Raw genomic sequence first — 17621 nt, 5'->3', positions numbered from 1 at the left:
GCTCTATCTTTGGCAACTTTAAAAGGACTAACCAGACCCCAAACATGTAACCCAGACATCTAATCAACTAGCTCCAGTAGAGTATAGACAAATTAAGAACATAATTTAAGAATAATTTAAGAACACTGTAAAAAACACTATGTAATTCAAGTAATAACTACTTGATTAGACCGAGTTTTAAAGGGAAGATAAATTTCCATGTCCCTGGCTTAAGGTGGGTTGTGTAAGATGGGTAAAACACAGCATCTTATTCTATGTCTTTTGCTCTATAATTTATTATTTTTAAAGCACTCATTTCTCATGCTTACCCACTAGAAAATGTACTTTTCAGAGTTAGGGACTGTATTCTTCAACTCTTTTTTCTCTCCTGCCTGCCTTCCAAAACATTCACTGAGTGTCTAACTGTATGCCCACTACGTTCCCAATGCCTAGCACACTGTTTGGCACGTGGTAAGGACTCAGTTTTATTTAAAGATATGAATGAATAAATCACAAAAGCTAAAGACATTCTCCAAAGCACAGAAACTTCTGCATGTTTGACTCCTCCATTTAAACCATTAAAATTCTACCTCACAAATCTGAAGCATGCCCCCGACATGCTCTGATATATCTGTGCACAGACCTGTGATGTTATCAGTTTAACACATATGTGATTGCTCAGCATGAATACAATATAGAATTTCAACTGCAGGCTCCTAGACACAGAGGCATATTCTGTGACTGGACAAAATGTCATGAGGTCCTACAGTACATTCCCGTTTCTAAGCAAGACTGCATCTAACCTACAGTAGAGAACAAGGCTTTCCTCAATCTGAAAGATTTCCATTCAGTGAAACATACAGGCAGCCTAGGTAGAGTCTTAAGTGTCTAAATAGAAGGTGAGATTTTGATTTCTTGGGGTAAGTATGATTTTCATCCCAAGTGTAGCCAATTTCACCAGAGTTCCATTACTGACTGACTTACATCATCTGCTAGATGACAAAAAATTGCTGGCAATTACACTACAAAGAGTATTTATATGAACTTTTCTTGTACAAAGGCAAGTAAATTTGAGCCTTCTTCAGTACTTTGTTAGGGAAATTTTTAATTAGATACACCACTTTATTTAAAAAGAGAAGCACTAGAAAAACATATTCAGAAATGGGGGGGGGGCAGAAAAACTTACGATTAGCCCAGTTTATTGGAATCACACAGTAGCGATCTCGTGCACTGTTACTTGATACAGCTAAATTTCCTGAGTTTAAGTGATTTCAGGAAGATCCCCACACAGAATGGCCTGTACAGGTCTAGACTCCCTTCTCTCAAAATATTTTTTTAAAATAATGTTTCATGATCCTGAAATAATTGGTGGCCAGATGTTAAGACATTTCATCTGAAATCTTATGTAAACTAACCTAAACCATTTTCTTCAGGACATCTTCCTTGACACCAGGAAAAACTTTTGGTCATGGGTCTGCATTTGCCTGACGGACTGGCTGGCTGCTCTCAAAAATGGAAACATATGTGGGCACGATGAAGGAAAGGATTTGGAAATTAGGCAAAGGAATTTTCTTGCTCCTTTTTAATCTTGTATGTTTTTCTCTCCCCCTAAGCAATAGGTCTACTAAATTTTGGTGACTTTTTATTTTCAAAAGTGCAAAACTGAATGCTTTTGGTGTTATTTCCCAGGACAAAAACTTCACTTAGTATTCATAACTTTTTGCTTACAATTTGATGACAATTTTTAGAGAAAAATAAAGTGAAGGCTCACACATACACTCATTGAAAGAAGGAGACAGGGCAATTCTTATCATCATCAACATCATCATCACTAAAAAGAGCTTGAAGGAACTCACCTCTGTACATCACAAAGAAAGAAGTATTTGGTTTATACTTAAAGGGACCACAATGAAAGTGTGATATGAGATGGCTAACAGCAGAAATAAATTAGGACTTTTTGCTCTAATTTCACCTTCCACATAAACCCCTCTGCTTTGGATTTGTGCTTTCCTAAATTGTTTACACAATGCACAGGCACAGATTTTGTTTCAAGTTCATGTAAGAGCAGATGCCCTTACTTAAGGCTGAGCAAAGAGGAAGTGCATTCCTCCTAAGAGCCTAAATCCAACCTCGCTTGGATTGTCAAGCACACTTATACAAACTGCTTGCTTTCAGGTCAGTCCTAAAATAGAAAGAATATATCTCTCCAGAGGTGCACATTTTGAAAATTATAAAAATTTTAAAACAACCTGTTTTCACATTTCAAAACTCATTCCTTTTAATGCCACCAAAAGACCACCAAGAAAATAATTTTAGAAAAATTTTTAATCTGCCCCCTGAAATTTGCCACCAGCAAAAAACAAACAAACAAATAAATCCCAAAAGCCTCAACAAGAAAACTATTTCTCCGGTTTTTATTAATTAGTTTTTAAAAATTTGGAGAATATGAATTCAGCATGTTGTAGAATTATGTTATACACTGTACTAGCAGATGCTGGCAATCCTTGTGTTTCATGATTGCCAAATAAAATATGAAATAAGGAATATTTATTAGAAATATTTTATATTGCTCCAAATTGGTTGTAACCAATGCACAGCTGAATAAAACCATGAAATCAAAAGAATATTCAATCACATTCAGAAAGTGGATATTTTAAAGGGGAATGAATGAACTTGGACAAAACTGAAGTGTTTAGAAAACAAATAAAAATCACTATTGTTCGAAAAAAATTTCTGGTAGGGGTAGTCTTGACATTTCACCAAGAATTTAGATCTACAAAGTGCTTAACTTGACCTTCCACAACTTAGGTGTCTGAAATTAAGCAGGAGCAAAATTTAAAGGGCAGTTATCTCTTAAGTTTTTTAAGGACTTCCTTTGGGTCTTTCCTTTTTTTTTTTTTTTCCCAATAATTTATTCTATTTTTTTTACCTTTGTATAAACAAACCAAGTGTCCATAAAATCAGGCACCCAGAAGCAAGCCCTCTAACATACAGTTCACTCAGACTGAACTTCAACAGCAAGTATTGATATTATCACTAATTTTAACTCTTCTCTTTTTTTCAAAAGAAACAAAACAAAGTATCTTGGGTCAGATCAGCAACCATTAAACGAAAAAGAAATAAATAATAAGTTAACAATAGAGGGAATGTATTAAAACGAATGAAGAAAGTAATACTCACAACCAAACTCTGTCATCTTAAAAAAGAAACACTTCCACACTTCATATCTGATTGGGACAGAAAGCTTTTCCTTTACATTTGAGACAAATAATTGCACCTCAAATCCACATTTTCAAAGAAGCCCCTAGCTTTCTGCATCTGGCTCTTTCAACAGTCTGTACCTCACTGAGGTAAAAGCAAGTTCACATTTACTATTTCCGCCCCCCCCCAAACACATCCCACTACAGTTCCTTGTAAATTTCAGCATAAAATCAGGATTATCACTGTGGGTTTAGAAAATGACATATTTTAGATCTCACCCCCCCTCCCCGGACTCAAAGTTTAAAAAGGCTTTGCCCAAATTTAGGGGAAATTGAAGGTGCTTGGGCTCTGCCTGCAGTTGGAGTTTCCAGCCCCTGCAGTCTAGAAGGTTCTTCATGAGTACGGACACCACATGGGTACCCAGAGAGTGGGAGGGGAGTCGCCCTGCACTTTTGCCGGTCTATTTGTGGAACTCTTTGACAAGCATATTTCTGGACGGATTCGCTCCTCGTGCAGTAAAATTCATCTAATATCGCTCATGTCCATTTTCGGGAGGCAGAGCATCGACCAACCCAGCTGGTGTTTAAATGGTGAAGGGGGCGGGGGGCAGGAACGAATATGCCGCGCGTGAAAAACTCCTGGCGTAAAAGCAAACGCAGAACTCATGCCCCGAAGAACAGAAAAACACTGTCCCGTCTCCCTCACAGGAGAGAGGGTAGAAAATAGCCGAGTGGCGGGGCGTCGCGACTTAGGAGTCGTGATATTCAGTCTGGTGTCGATACGGAGCGGAACCGGACCACGACCCAAAGCAATGAGCTTTTTCTGCAGCCAAGAGCTGCTCCCGACCTCCAAGTGCAAAAATAAAGTCGGAGGGGGTGGCAGGCGGCGGCGGGGAGGGGAGGGTGCGGAAGGAAGGTCGCCGCCCCGGCTCGCGGGCAGGCCCGCACCGCCTCTCCCACCCCGCCGGCCGGCCGGGGGCCGCGGACCTGCCCCGCCGCTCGTGCGCCCACCGCGCTGTGCTGGACACGCCGCAGCCACCCCGCGCCGCTCCCCTGCCGGCGGGCCCCCTCCCCCGCCGCTTCCTCTAGCTCTCCCAGCCCCTTCCCCCCACGTGTGGGTGACGTCAAAATTCCGCGAAAAAGCCGCGTGGTGGCTCCCCGAGCGGAGGCGCGATTCCGCCGCCCAGCGGCCCCCTCCCGGGCGCGCCGGGGAGGGGAGGGGGGAGGAGGGCGAAGCACCGAGACGGCCGGTTCCTTTTCCTCCGGGGAGGCAGGGCGCCGCCGACGCCGCGAGCCAGGCGCCCCCCGCCCCAAATCTTATTGGAAAATTCACTTTTATAAAGCTAATGCATTTCCAGATCTATTTTCGGCCTCTCGAGGCGTGTCTTGCGGCTGAATCAGACAGGAAGAGGGGGAAGCTCGGGTCTTTTTATTTTTTATTTTTTTTCCAAGGGAGGGGAGTGAGATGCTAGGTGGGTGAACAGACGGCAGGCGCGAGCCGTCGGGACCCACGCCTATCGCATCTGCTGCATCAGGCACACAGCCCCGGTCCGAGCTGAAACACCGAAAGGGCAGTCTGAACACACGGGCCGGGCCCGACGCTGCCCCCATCCCCCCGCCCCCCCGCTGGACCCCGGGCGCCCCAGAGAGGCGACCGGCGGGGCGGGGGGCGTGGGGGCCGCGGCAGCAGGGTCCCGGAAGCGTATTCACACCTGGAGTCCCAGGGCCCAGGTTGGGAAGCCCTCCTCCGGCTCGTCCCCTCCCACCTTCCTCGCTCTGCTCCCTCCAGTTCCCGACCTGTCCTCTTCCTTTCACGCGTTTTTTCAGTTTGCTTTCACTCTTTTCCTGTGACCGCCCCCCTCCCCAATTCCTCTTTCTCTCCCTTCTCTAGCTCTTTCCTGTGTCCCGGGAGCCGGGAACTGAGACTAGGTCACTTGCCACCTACTTTGAAGTAACCGTCGGGTTTTTGGTTTTCATTGTCTAACCATCCTTCAATGGAGAAACACAGACACAGCCCTGCTCTTTCAGGGACTTCGGGGGAGGGCGATGGTACCCATTCCGGAGCCTGAACTCACTCCCCTCCCCCCACCCGGCTAGATCGCCCCTGCGACGCAGCAGCGGGGCTCGAACTAGCGCGCGGCTCGGAAGCTGTGAGCCGACGGCGTGATCACCTGGCCTGCGGGCATCTGCCAGGTGAGCTTGGGAGTGTGTGTGCTTAGTGTTTGCAGGTTCCTGCAGAAATGTGCCTATAAACACCCAACACCCTGCTGCACCCTACACCTACAGGGTTTTGTACACTTTCCAACCGAAACTCCAAAACGCGAGGAACAGGGGGTGGGGAGCCTGCACGGGAGGGAATAAAAGTCCAATAAAACTTATGTTCACCAGAGTTTATCACTGATCCTATGAAGGACAGGATTTTTTCTTCCTTGAGGGTGAAAAGGGGATAAGGAAGAACCAACATTATTCCCCTCCCCCCTTTTTCCACAGGGACCAGTTTTGACTTAAAAGGCAGAGCATAGGCGCTTGGGTTCCCCCCCCCCCCCGCCCCAAACCCGAGTCTATACTCAAAGAAAATTCGCACATTTGCCCAGAAGGCAACGTGCCTTTTCCCGCGTGCTAGGTGCTGTGCTTCTTAACAAGCAAAATTAAGGTTTTAACACATGGTCGGAGTGGCGACCGAAAGGGAAAACTCAGTTTCCAGTCCAAGCCTCCCGGAGACATTCCTGCCAACCTCCGCACCCTCTCACGCCCCACCCCGTGCGTTGGAGACTGAAACCCAACTGGGGGACGGATTCGAAGCGAGGTTAATGTTCGGGAACAGTCCGTAATAGGAAGTGGAAGTGAATGGGGGAACTCGAAGAAGCAAGCCTGCCACGCGGGAAGCGTCCGCCCGCGTGGGGCTGAGTGAATGCAAAGGCCGGCGGGAGAGGGGGCATCCGCCCGCGCCCCTCTGCGCCCCTCCCCTCCCAGCCGCCGCTCCCCCAGCCCCGCGCCCCGCCGGAATTTCTCCGAGAAGACAGACAGGGGTAGGGGTAGGGGTACGGGGGGAGGGAAGGGGCTAGAGGGGCCCTCGGCTTGCTTTTGAGACTCGAGACGTCGCCACCCAGGCTCTCCCCCCTCCCCTCAGGGTGGGCCAGGCCGGGAGGAAGACCACCCGCCTCTTCCCCTCCCCCCTCCTCCCCATTTCAGGAGCCCCAGGGCTGGGGATGCTTTCCCTGCAGGGAGGTGGAGAGAAGACCGTGCTTGGTTAGTTATCAAGTGATGTCAAGAGGCTGGAAGCCTTCGCCGACTTCTGTCCTTGCCTGTCGGGCTAGATTTATACTTTAAAAATACCTCTCACCCCCACTGCCCCCGCCCCACCTCCCCAGCAGCTTTCTTTGAACTGCTTATTGGTGGCTGAGGTGAAGTTTGAGTAATTCCTTTATGGGGTCTTAAAATGTAAGTTAATATATTTATCCGGAGTGACTCAAGCTGGAGTCGGGAAGTCCAAGTTGACTAAAATCAATAGGTAATTGTTAGGGACCGACTCTATTCCGAGGAACACTGTACTTAGCCGGAGTGTCATCCGCTGTGCAGGGCTGTTTCATTTTGAGTTGCAACTTGGGTTTCTCATTGAGCTTTTTTCTTCCCGAAAGTTAATGGCTTCCACAGCAATTAGACATTTTCCTCGCCCGCCCCCTTCCCTCCCCTTTCTTTACCTAAGGTAGATTGGATACTAATTCCCGCGGCTATTGATAAGGTCGGAGGCACCGCGGCCTCTCCCCAGCCCTCGCCCGCCCCAGTCCCCGCTTTCCCTCCGCCCTCCCTTGGCTTCCTTTTGATGTAGCGGGGAACGCGTCCTACTAAAAAAAAAAAAAAAAAAAAAAAAAAAAAAAAAAAAAAAAGAAAGAAAAAAAAAAAGAAAAAAAAAGAAAAAAAGTAATCTGCCCGGTAACAATCAGCGCGCAGTAGCAGGAGCCCCAGAGCTATTGGCTATGCAAATAGAGGGAGGGGAGACGGCGCCCCAAACTCTTACTCACACTTTAAAGAGATATGCCCCCCCCTTCGTCCCCCACCCCACCCCTTCCGCCCCACCCTCGTTTAAAGGGGCTCGCTTCAGGGCCTGAGCAAATCGCTTGCACCTCTGGTTTATTCACTCCCGGCCTTCTCTATTCCACTTCGGCCCCTTCTTTCAGGGAATCTAGTGAACAGCTCACCCAGCTCGCCCCCCCCCCCCTCCCGCCCCGCTAACTCTCCACGTCCCGGTTTGGGCCCCCTTTCTCAGTGAAGGAGGTGCACAGCTGACCATGGTGTTTCCAGGGCCCTGACCCACGCCATGCTCGCTGCACGTGCCAGTTCGGCCAACTTGCTGGGGGCTCTGGGCTCCCTCCCCATCCCCCCAAAGTATAATAACACTGAAAGTCGTGGGGGCGGGGGTGGTGGGAGGAAGGAGGTGAGGAAACGCCACTATATCTCCTGTAAAAGCAGCGTTGACCCCGGGATGCATTTGAGCACATGTCTGAGCCGACTAGGCTGGCAGCATCTCCACCACAATCCTGCTCCCGGGGAGAAAGCCCTGGCTGGCGGGTGAGGCGTGAACCCCGAGGGGTCGGCGAGGATGCAAGCGAAGGACACTGGGTGGAAGTCTTGGGCCTCCGAGGAAAGGAAGGGGTGGTGTTGTTTGCGCAGGGGGAGAGAGGGGGAGCCAGACCTAATCCCTCCCTTGCCCCCCTCCCCTCCCCTCCCCCTCCCGGGCTATTTCCTAGAAAGCTGTATCAGTGTGGCCACGCTCGGCGCAGACACCTCGGGCAGCTTGTCAGCAGATGCAGGGGCGAGGAAGCGGGTTTTTCCTGCGTGGCCGCCGGCCGCGGAGGAACCAATGGTAGCCCTGCAAACTGGCCCCCCCGCCCCCCGCCGGCCTGCGGCAGCCCTGGGCGTCTCTCCACTGCTCCCCAAGGCGCCTGTAGCGCCCCCAAGAATGGGCTGGTTTCTGCTCTAGGGTCACATTCTATCACGTCGAAGAAGCTGCCCCCTCCCTCCTAACACCCACCCCTTCCTCTTCTTCCTCTCCACACACAAATGCGGGCGTGGGGGTTGGGGGGGGGGGGGGGACGTTGTTCTGGTCCCTTTAATCGGGCTTTTGAAACAGCCTTGCAGTGATCAGGAACTTAAACGTCCGGGATATAACCTTTATCTCTGGATATCCGAGCTTGCTATTTTCTAAAATCGCTCTCCTTATTTTTCACTTAAGGGATCTGTTTCAAAATTGCACGAGCCTACCCCATCTTCCAGTAATCTACCCGTCATTCTCGGATCTTACATACAGGGGCAGGAGTGTAAGGATCAATTTTGAAAAAGCCCAAGTTGGTCATATTTTGGCACGATACAACTTACAGAATGTGCGAAATTAGAGGGACTCAAGAGGAATCGGTGTGGGTTTTTTTGTGGGTTCCCCTATCGGGGCCCCTGGCATGCCGGGCTGGATGGAGGGAGAGGGCCTCGGAGAGCTAAGGAGACGGGTGGGGGGGCGGGGGACCGCGTTTGAAGTTAGGTCGGGCCAGCTGCTGTTCTCCTTAATAACAAGAGGGGAAAGGAAGGAGGGAGGGAGAGATTGAAAGGAGGAGGGGAGGGACGGGAGGGGAGGGAAGGGGAGGAGGAACCGGAGAGGGGAGCGAGGCGAGAGGGAGGAGAACTAACTGCCCAGCCAGTTTGCGTCACTGCCTCTCAGAGCAGAGAAGAGCGAGCAGGGGAGAGCGAGACAAGTTTGAAGGGGAGGGCAGGCAGAGTCTGCAGCCCCCGAGGGTCTCCTCTCCCACCGCCCATCCCTTTCCTCTCTTCTCCCTCAGCCTCTCTCTCTCTCTGCCCCATAACTTTTCTCCCGAAAACCCCCTACCTAGCCAAAGGAAGGAGGTAAGGGGAACCCTCTCCCCTCCCCCCTCCAAAAACCCCCAATTTTCCAGTCCGGAGAAAGCAGGGAGCGAGCGGGCACCCGGCTGGCCATGGAGCTGCTGTGCTGCGAGGTGGACCCGGTCCGCAGGGCCGTGCCGGACGCCAACCTGCTCTACGATGACCGCGTTTTGCAGAACTTGCTCACCATCGAGGAGCGCTACCTTCCCCAGTGCTCCTACTTCAAATGCGTGCAGAAGGACATCCAGCCCTACATGCGCAGGATGGTGGCCACCTGGATGCTGGAGGTAGGTCTGCAGATAGGATACTCGCTCCCCCCCCCACTCCACCCCCAGCGCAGGGAACCTAAAACTTGGAGAGGGCAGGCTCCGCGCTCGCCTCCCCGCTCCTGTGCGCGAGGTTACCCCGAGCCCTTTGGCGAGACGCGTGGCTTCATTTCTGTTCCTTGCAGGATGCAAGGCTAACTGGGGGAGGGGGAAGGGGATAGGGAAGGGAGAAGGAAAATCTGGGATAAACGAGGCTGTCCTGGAGCGGGGGTGGGGGAGCATCCCGCGCGCGTGTGCCTGCATGTGGCTGCCTCTTCTTCCCACCCCCAGCCCGACCTGTCTTTTGCGAGGCCGCCACTGCTTTCGGTGCAGTGAAGAAGGGAGTAGGAGCGTGAAATCGGGACCCAAACGTAAAAAAAGCCAAAAAGCAGCCCCCCAGAAGCCAGAGAAAATTCGTCCTAGCCTCAGGTCCCCGCATGTGGTCGCGACTCCGCGTTGGCACTTGGGGGGGGGGGGGGGAGAAAGAGGGAGGGGGAGGAGGGAGGAGGAGAGAACCGGAGAATTCAGGAGCCCCGGAAGTCGCATTGAAGAAACATGTGTTTTAGGGGAACCCAAAAGAACCACTTCTTTACCCTTGCTCCAAATCTTTGCCGAGCAAGCCGTGTGCCCACGTATGCACAGCTCTGGACCTGCCGTGGTTTCGCCATGTTGCTTTGCAAACTCCGGTTGGAAAGGCTGGAAAACGTCGCCCGCTCCCTCCGCGCACCCCATTATTCCGGCCACCCCACTTGTAATAGTGCCCTCTTCCCCAACCCCCACCTCAGGAAGGTTACTTACAGTTTGGCTTTCCAGTTTCCTCGCTGCGGAGATTTGGGTGGGGTAGGAAGGGGGGGGGGGGAGGAGGTGTGTGTGGGGGGAGATGTCGGGGCACCCCTAAAGGAGAGGTCAGAGTCCCCCGTGCCTCTGTCTGGAGGCTCCCCGTTCCTCGGCTTTCCCCCAGCTCGTCACCACGATCCCCAGTTTCTGCCCTTGTGGGCCGCAGCCGGACACTCTTGCCGCGGCGCTCACCCCTCCAAGTTTCCCCTCGGGATCCAAAGCCCCAGGGGTCGAGATACAGACCTTTCCGGCACCCGAAACCTCCGTTTCGGGAAGCCTGGATCCTCTTTGGGGTTTTCACGCCAAAAGGGCTTTTCTAGGATATTTCCTCGATTTTTCATTATTTTTTGAAACCGTCTCCCCATGCTCCCGAGTCCAGCCGCCGAGGCTGCGGCTCTTCCTCCTCTCCTCCCTCCCCCTCTCTTCCCCACCTCTCCCCACCCACCCCCCCAATAGCGGCGCCTGGGCCGCAGGGACCCCCCCGGATATTTTTTCCAATTGTCGGGAATGATAGAGCAGGGTCCGGGGATCCGAATGAGACCAAGAAGACGACCCCCGGAGCCTCCAGAATATTTTTATTGATTTTTTGAAAAGATGACGAAATCCAAAAAAGAGAGTGTGAGCGAGTTAGAGTGAGCAAAGAAGTCAGTAGCCAAAGGGAGCGTCGCCGAGCCGGGCGGCTACTGCGCATTTGTTTGCCTCCTGGCTTCGGATCTTCAATTCACCTCTTTTTTTTTTTTTACCTTCTTGGGGAATACCCCAGCACGGATGGACTATTTAGATTTACCCCGTTTTCCTCCTCTTTATTCTTATCACATAGCCTACTCCCCTCCCCCTCCCCACTCAAAAATTAAATATTTTTGCTTGTTTCCATAGGTTGTGTCTTTCATTTTTTTTTTTTTTTGTCTTTTCCTGACACTATTCCCTCAACCCCCCAACCCTTCCCCACTCCCATTGTAGGTCTGTGAGGAACAGAAGTGTGAAGAAGAGGTCTTCCCTTTGGCCATGAATTACCTGGACCGCTTCTTGGCTGGGGTCCCAACTCCTAAGACCCATCTGCAGCTCCTGGGTGCTGTCTGCATGTTCCTGGCCTCCAAGCTCAAAGAGACCATCCCTCTGACAGCAGAGAAGTTGTGCATTTACACCGACAACTCCATCAAGCCTCAGGAGCTGCTGGTAATGCCTATCTCCTGTCTTTTCTCCCTTTCTGCTCTTCCTTCCTTCTTTGCTCTCTCCTGTCCTGATAAGCTTCTGCCCACTGCTCCCCAAAGGAATCCTTAGGATCCCAAATTACCACATCGTTGGAATTTTCACACTTTAGGAGATACCGCTTTTAATATGAATTTTTTTGTGTTCCTACTGCGTGCCAGCCACCATGCTAAGCCCTGAGGCTACATCCACAAATAAGATCCCCGCGACATTTGTGTTGGGGGAATTCATTTGCACTTGTGTGTGCGTGTGTGTGTGCATGCATGGGTGTGTGTAGGGGAGACTTGGAACATGGTGATCACATTTTAATTAAATTCCAAATTTTCAACCACTGAATTTTGAGAAAATAGCTCAACTTCCCACATGGTAGGCATGTGTTCCCATGGTAAAAAGGTGTTGTGGTGCGTCTCCTAAGAATCCAGAGTTCAAAGGTAATGTCTTATCTATCTATAAATTTTCAAGATACCTGCACATAGTAGCTGTTCACTAAATACCAGCTCACTGACGTTTGAGCCAAGTCAGAATTTGTCCTTTAATTGGAGGAATCTGAGGCCTGGTTCTCCGGGAGGCGGGCTATGACCTCTGTATGGTGACAGGGGTCCTGTCTTGACTCAGGTTTTCTAACAGCAAACCTTTTCCCCACCCAGTCTAACTCATTTTCCCCACAGCTTCACACTCAAGGCGTCCATGTGGCAGCAGTGTGGAATGGTAGAGTGGTTCCCAAGCCCACCTTCCGTGTTCTGCACACAGTTTCTCCGCACTGTTTGGAAGAGCCCCCTCCCCCACCTCCTTCTGATCGCCCCTCCCCCTTCCTAATGGGAAGGCCTGCACAAAGTCCACAGGGCTAGGACTGGCTCCTAGAACTGAGCTCTTTGTGAAAAGGCCTTCCTTTCTGGGGCTGTGCTGCCATCTAGTGGCAGACATGTGCAAGGATGGGGGAGGAATTGCGGGGAATGTAGAGAGGGGCATGAATGACTTCACCTTTGAACCGCTGCCAGATTTCAGCTGCTTCTGGTTTGGTCCGGGAGGCCCAGAAAGGTGCTTTCTTCTGGGAGATCTGCTTCCTTTAATAATAGTACAAGACGAGTGGTTTATTTCACACTCCCCTGTGAGAAGAAAGGGCTGGAATTTCAAGCCATCTTAGAAGACACTGATTGTGTAGTAATTTTACCAGTTTTTTTTTTCCTCTTTTTAAACCCCAATCCTCTGTAAAAAGCCAAGGGGGACTTTAAAGCATGTAAAGGAAGAGTCGTTAGAGTTCATCACCAGTTTGTTTTTCTCAACGGGAAACCAGGAAAATGAATCTTCCATTTGGCTCATTTGTTTCAATGTGATGGTGGGTCGTGGTGTTCTTTGGGACACCCCAGTTTTTCCAGGACCGGCCAAGCCAATTCATGTTGCTTCACAAGCACCCTGCCTTGTCCCCCTTTCCCTGTCTCTTGATCCCAGAAGGTGGGAGGTACAGGAATCCTCCTATTTACTTATGAGAAATCCGAGGCTCTGGGAGGGGAAGGGAGTCACCTCAGATCACACAGCCACCTAGTGCTACAGGAGGGGACTGGGGCTCTGGTTGCTGGTGTAGCAAGTGGAAGAGAGCTGGGGTTCTTAGGGTGAATGGGGGAGTAGTGTGCACTGGCACGGTGGTCTCTTCCTGTCTCTTCTGAAGATGATTGATGGATAGGCCTGTTTTCCCTCTGATCGCACGTAGTTTTAAAGTTTCCTTTCTGGCCTGTTGGACTCTGAACACAATTCCCCAAATGTATCTCAGTAAGGGAGAAAAAAGGATTTTCACTAGGTGGACCAATGGTGAGAAGTCCGTGAGAGAGGGGGTCATATTGTCCCCCCTCAGCATTTGGACTGAGGGGTTCCATGACTTTGCCCAGGCACCTTCACTTTGCCCTGTTCAACCTCCAGCTGCAGCATGGGGTTGCTAATGACCATCCTGGTGGGTCCTCCAGTCTCGGTGACAAAGGCCTATGAAACATGTAGGAGAAAGGGCACTCTCCTGGCCGAATGTCATTTCCCCAAGACTTCTGCATTATGTGTTGAGGGGAGAGTTTTAAAGCTGAGAAAAGTGGCACTTATTGGCACCAATTACAAGTAAATTGGTTGCCAAGGAGTTGAGCCAAGGAACCTTATTTTGAGCTTTATCTGTGTGCATCATTTTTCCCTGAGGATTAAAAAGACTATTAATCCAGCGGTAGAGATCTGTACAATAAATTATTACCTAAGGGCCACAATGACCTTGGCAGTGTCTTGTAAGTTCAGCTTTCTGGGGGGGGGGGGGGAGCAACAGGACTGCATGGAGGTCCATGTTGGCTGGGGGGGTGGGGGGAGCCGAAGAGGAAAAGAACTAGGAGAAAGAATCTTGGCAACAGCTACCTGGGCTCTCATTATTTTTGGTGGAGCCTCACATTTGAGGCAAAAGAAGAGATGCCAGCGACTTCCAGGCTTTGGGGGGCAGGTGGGGGGTGGGGGGCTTGGACAAAAGGGGCCAATTCAGGATCTAGCAGCATCCTCCTGAACATCATTAGAACTGGTCCGGACCCCAGCCCCTGGTCCCTGACACCAGGTCAGCCTTTGGGTTTTATACTCTTGTCTCCCTCCCTCCCTCCCTCATCAGGAGTGGGAGCTGGTGGTGTTGGGGAAGTTGAAGTGGAACCTGGCAGCTGTCACTCCTCATGACTTCATCGAGCACATCCTTCGCAAGCTGCCCCAGCCCAGCGAGAAGTTGTCTCTGATCCGCAAGCATGCGCAGACCTTCATTGCTCTGTGTGCTACCGGTAGGAGCAGGCTGGAGCCGGAGGGGGCCTCGTGGGGGGCGGGGACACAGGCTGAAGAGCCCCTTGGTGGGGGGTGGTCAGGGAGAGACTGACGGGGGTACTAACTGGCATGGGCTTAGGGGTTCAGGAGAGGGGTGGTCCCAAGTAATCTAGAGTACAAGGTTTTCATTCCCAGGCTGTGTGTTCTTTATTTTATCTGAGCTGGTGTATTCTTTTTTTCTACTAAACTCATAAATGGTTTATGAGGACAGGTGTGGTAAGCGGAAAAAAAAAAGTGCCTGTTAAAATATTCTTTATGATGTCTAAAGTGCTCTTTGAAGATTATATATACTGCTCTCTGGTTGTGTTTAAATCTTTAATCTTTTGAGGAAAAGGATGCTTGGAGATAAGGCCAAGAGGAAATTTGGGGGGGTGGGGGCAAATATAGGTTAAAGGAACACTGTCTTGATAAATACGCTGCCTGCCTGATAAGCAGTAAGGGAGGTCGAAGGAGTTCTCTTTACTGTAGGGCACTTACTGCTGGGTAACTGGTGGATGGGGGAGTGAACCTGGCTGGCTCTCATCAAGGACTCACCTTCTGAGCACTAAGTTCTGATGCCCTCCCTTTAAGTGCTGCTGTTTTGAATTGGTTGCAGCCTTTACCAGCTAGCGCAAGTGGCTTTTTCATATTAAAAGCTTTCCACCCACCACGTTCATCCCACAATTGATACATAGTTCTTACTGGCCCATTTGCTTTGCATTGCCCTAATAAACTAAAGGCAGTGGTTTGACAACTGTCTCATTAAACTGAGCCTTGGCCAGTTTCTACTATTTTTGTTCCTTGGTAGTGGCCATGGGAGAGACCCTGAAACCTTAATCATAGGTAAAGACATCATAGGTAAAGAACTGACTGGGCAGGTCTTTTGTTTTGTTTTGTGGTGGAGGGGGGGGGTTGGGGGAGGTTGGGGGGGGGGAATCCAGAGGGTTCAGCCCAAGTTCACTAAGAGTTGTTGAATTTTAGAGATGGGACTCCTGGGTTACCTTTTTCCAATGTTTTGTTACATGTTATTTGTAAGTATGTACAAATGGATCACACAATATGCAATAGTGTATATGCTCTGTGTTCTCAGTCAAAAGTTCAGGCTTTGCTACTTATCACTGGATGACCTTGGACGGCTGCTTAACCTCTCTGAACTTCAGCTTCTTCATCTGCAAAACACACCTGTTGATACATGATCTTAACAGCCTTTTCAGGGTGGTTAGGAAAACAAAAATCAGAAAGAGACAGTGTGCAAAGAGGTACTTTAAGAACCAAGGAACGTGTAGACCATGTGTTGTGGTACTAATTGTGAAAATGCCACCATCTCCATGTTTAACTGTTGCAACTGCCTTAATCCAATTCAACAGGACCCCTTACTCTCTGCCTTCCCTGGCGTGAATGTAGGGTTCCCAGCCACCCACATTTGATTCTAGGGCTTAGATTTTTTCTCACCGGTTTTCTGTAGTCCTGCCCTTCCAGATCCAGACTGGGCCCATGGCCATGTTAATGTGTCCTGTGCCCCTTTATGAGAGAGTAAGCTGTCCTTCCTGCAGCCCTGAGGGGGCCATTCTTCAGAGCCCCCCGTGGATACCTTGCTGACTTTTAGACAGTAGCCATTCTTTTGCTTCCTCGCTTCTCTTGCTGTCTGGCCTGGGGCCCTAGAGGTCAATCCCTCATTGACTTGTCATTTTGTCTCCCAGGCCCTGCTGTCCCTTCGTCTCCATTGTCATGATTCACTGTGGGGGAGGGGTCAACCAGTCCTTTTTTCTCTAGCCCTAGGACCCCCGACCCTCTGACCCGAAGCTCCCCCATTGCCCAGCTGTTAGCCAGAATTCTGCTTTGACCTTGTCTCTTGACTGACAGATCTTTTGGGGTCTGTCCACCCATTCCCCCATTCTGATCTCTGATTGGGGTAGGGATGGTAGGTGGAATTATCCAGGCATGGGCAGATCCCCAGCTTCTGTAAAGGCCCATTCTCTAAAATTGGGGGTCCCATCCCCCCACTTCTGGCCTTCTTGCCCAGATCCTTGGGGTGGCTGCCAACTTTGGGGCCAGAATAAGGAGCTGGAACTCAGGCACTGAGGACAGAGGTCCAAGGAGTGGCACAGGAAGTCACGAAGACTGCCTTTGGGGAGCCATGAGCTAGCTCTGGGCAAGGGCTAAGAAAGGATACAGGGAATAACTCCAACCAAATGAAGACCACCAGCCATGTACTAAGCCTTAGGTGTGGACTGGTCAGAGCAGAGGGGGCTCCTCAGAAGTTTCCTGAGTCTAGGAAGGATGGCTCTGTCTCCCAAGGCTTTTCTTTCTTGATCTGTGCTTGAGTCTGTATGAATGACCAAGTTACATAGAATCCTCACTTTGTGGAGTTTTATACCAGATGGCCTGATGGTATAAAAGCCCATATCTACTTTTCTTGGAGGAAACACCTTCCAGTTAGATGAAATGCCTCCTTTTGGGGCCAGGGTGTGACAAATGGTTGAGTGCCTAGGACTGTCTGGCAAGCGGCAGGCACAAGGTAACTGAGAACCAAAGGTAGGTGATACCGAGAAGGTCCAGTTTGCTCCTTGCACCTCACGCCTCTGTCCTTGTCCCTCAATCCTGACTATTCTGCCCTGAAGCCCAAGAGGCACCTGCAGCCGGGGTCTTGCAGACTTACAGTGGGTCTGGAGGAGATGGTAGCCAATCCTCTAGGCTGTGTGGCTAGTTTATGGGATAAGTTGGTTGTGAAAGAGCTGGCAGTAGTTCCTCAGTCTGTGCGGGGAGTGCATGTGTGTGTGTGAAAGGGGAAGAGAGAGCAGGAGAGCAGAGAGGGGCCGTGAGGAGGGGAGCGAGGCTGCAGTTTTCCTTCGGGGCTAGAGGGTAAGATGGTGTCAAGGCAGAGAGACGCCCTTCTTCCCCCCCCCCCCCCCCCCCCACTCATCTCAAAATGGCTTCTGGCAAGAGAGACTGCCTCCACCTGCCTGGTGTCCCTCTCTGGGCCAGTCCTGGTTAGTGAAGGCACTGGAGGGAGAGGGAGACCTTCATAACTGACAGCCCCTGGCATTCCCTTTCCTGGAGCTTTTGATCCTGGGGAAGCAGGACTGAGTCTTAGTGTCCCCCTGTTCGTAGGTGTGATGGTAGAGTCCCCCAGGTCTGCAAATGAGGAAAGAAGTACCGTTTAATATGACTCAAGATCACACTCTGGCACTGGAGGATTCTTGATGCGGGATCTCACGCTCAACAGATGATTCCAGTTAGTCTGGAAACGCCAATGATACTGAGTTTGAACTTGGTGTGGGGGTGGGGTGGAGGTGCTTAACCTCCCTACCTATGCGTGGTATCCCACATCTCCCTCTTTTTGCCTCGGGCCCCACCTCAGGGTGTTTTGCTTATTAGCTCTTTGCAGCATGCACTAGAG

At 50.6% G+C, this 17621-nt stretch overlaps 1 protein-coding gene across 1 annotated transcript in view; it reads left to right on the top strand.

The window, feature by feature from the left end:
• The first annotated feature begins 8864 nt into the window (after nt 1-8864).
• CCND2 (cyclin D2) overlaps nt 8865-17621 on the top strand; it is a 30331-nt gene continuing 21574 nt past the window's right edge. Inside the window, exons 1-3 of the mRNA XM_086714282.1 lie at nt 8865-9355; nt 11171-11386; nt 14043-14202. Coding sequence (XP_086570408.1) covers nt 9161-9355; nt 11171-11386; nt 14043-14202 — 571 coding nt within the window. The 5' untranslated portion in view covers nt 8865-9160. The remainder of the gene's footprint in view (nt 9356-11170; nt 11387-14042; nt 14203-17621) is intronic.

Source organism: Puma concolor, chromosome B4 (assembly GCF_028749965.1).
Source record: "Puma concolor isolate L17-30 chromosome B4, mPumCon1.1.hap2, whole genome shotgun sequence".
Lineage (NCBI taxonomy): Eukaryota > Metazoa > Chordata > Mammalia > Carnivora > Felidae > Puma > Puma concolor.
Note: the sequence above shows the minus strand (reverse complement) of the source record. Positions and strands in the feature narration are given on the sequence as shown.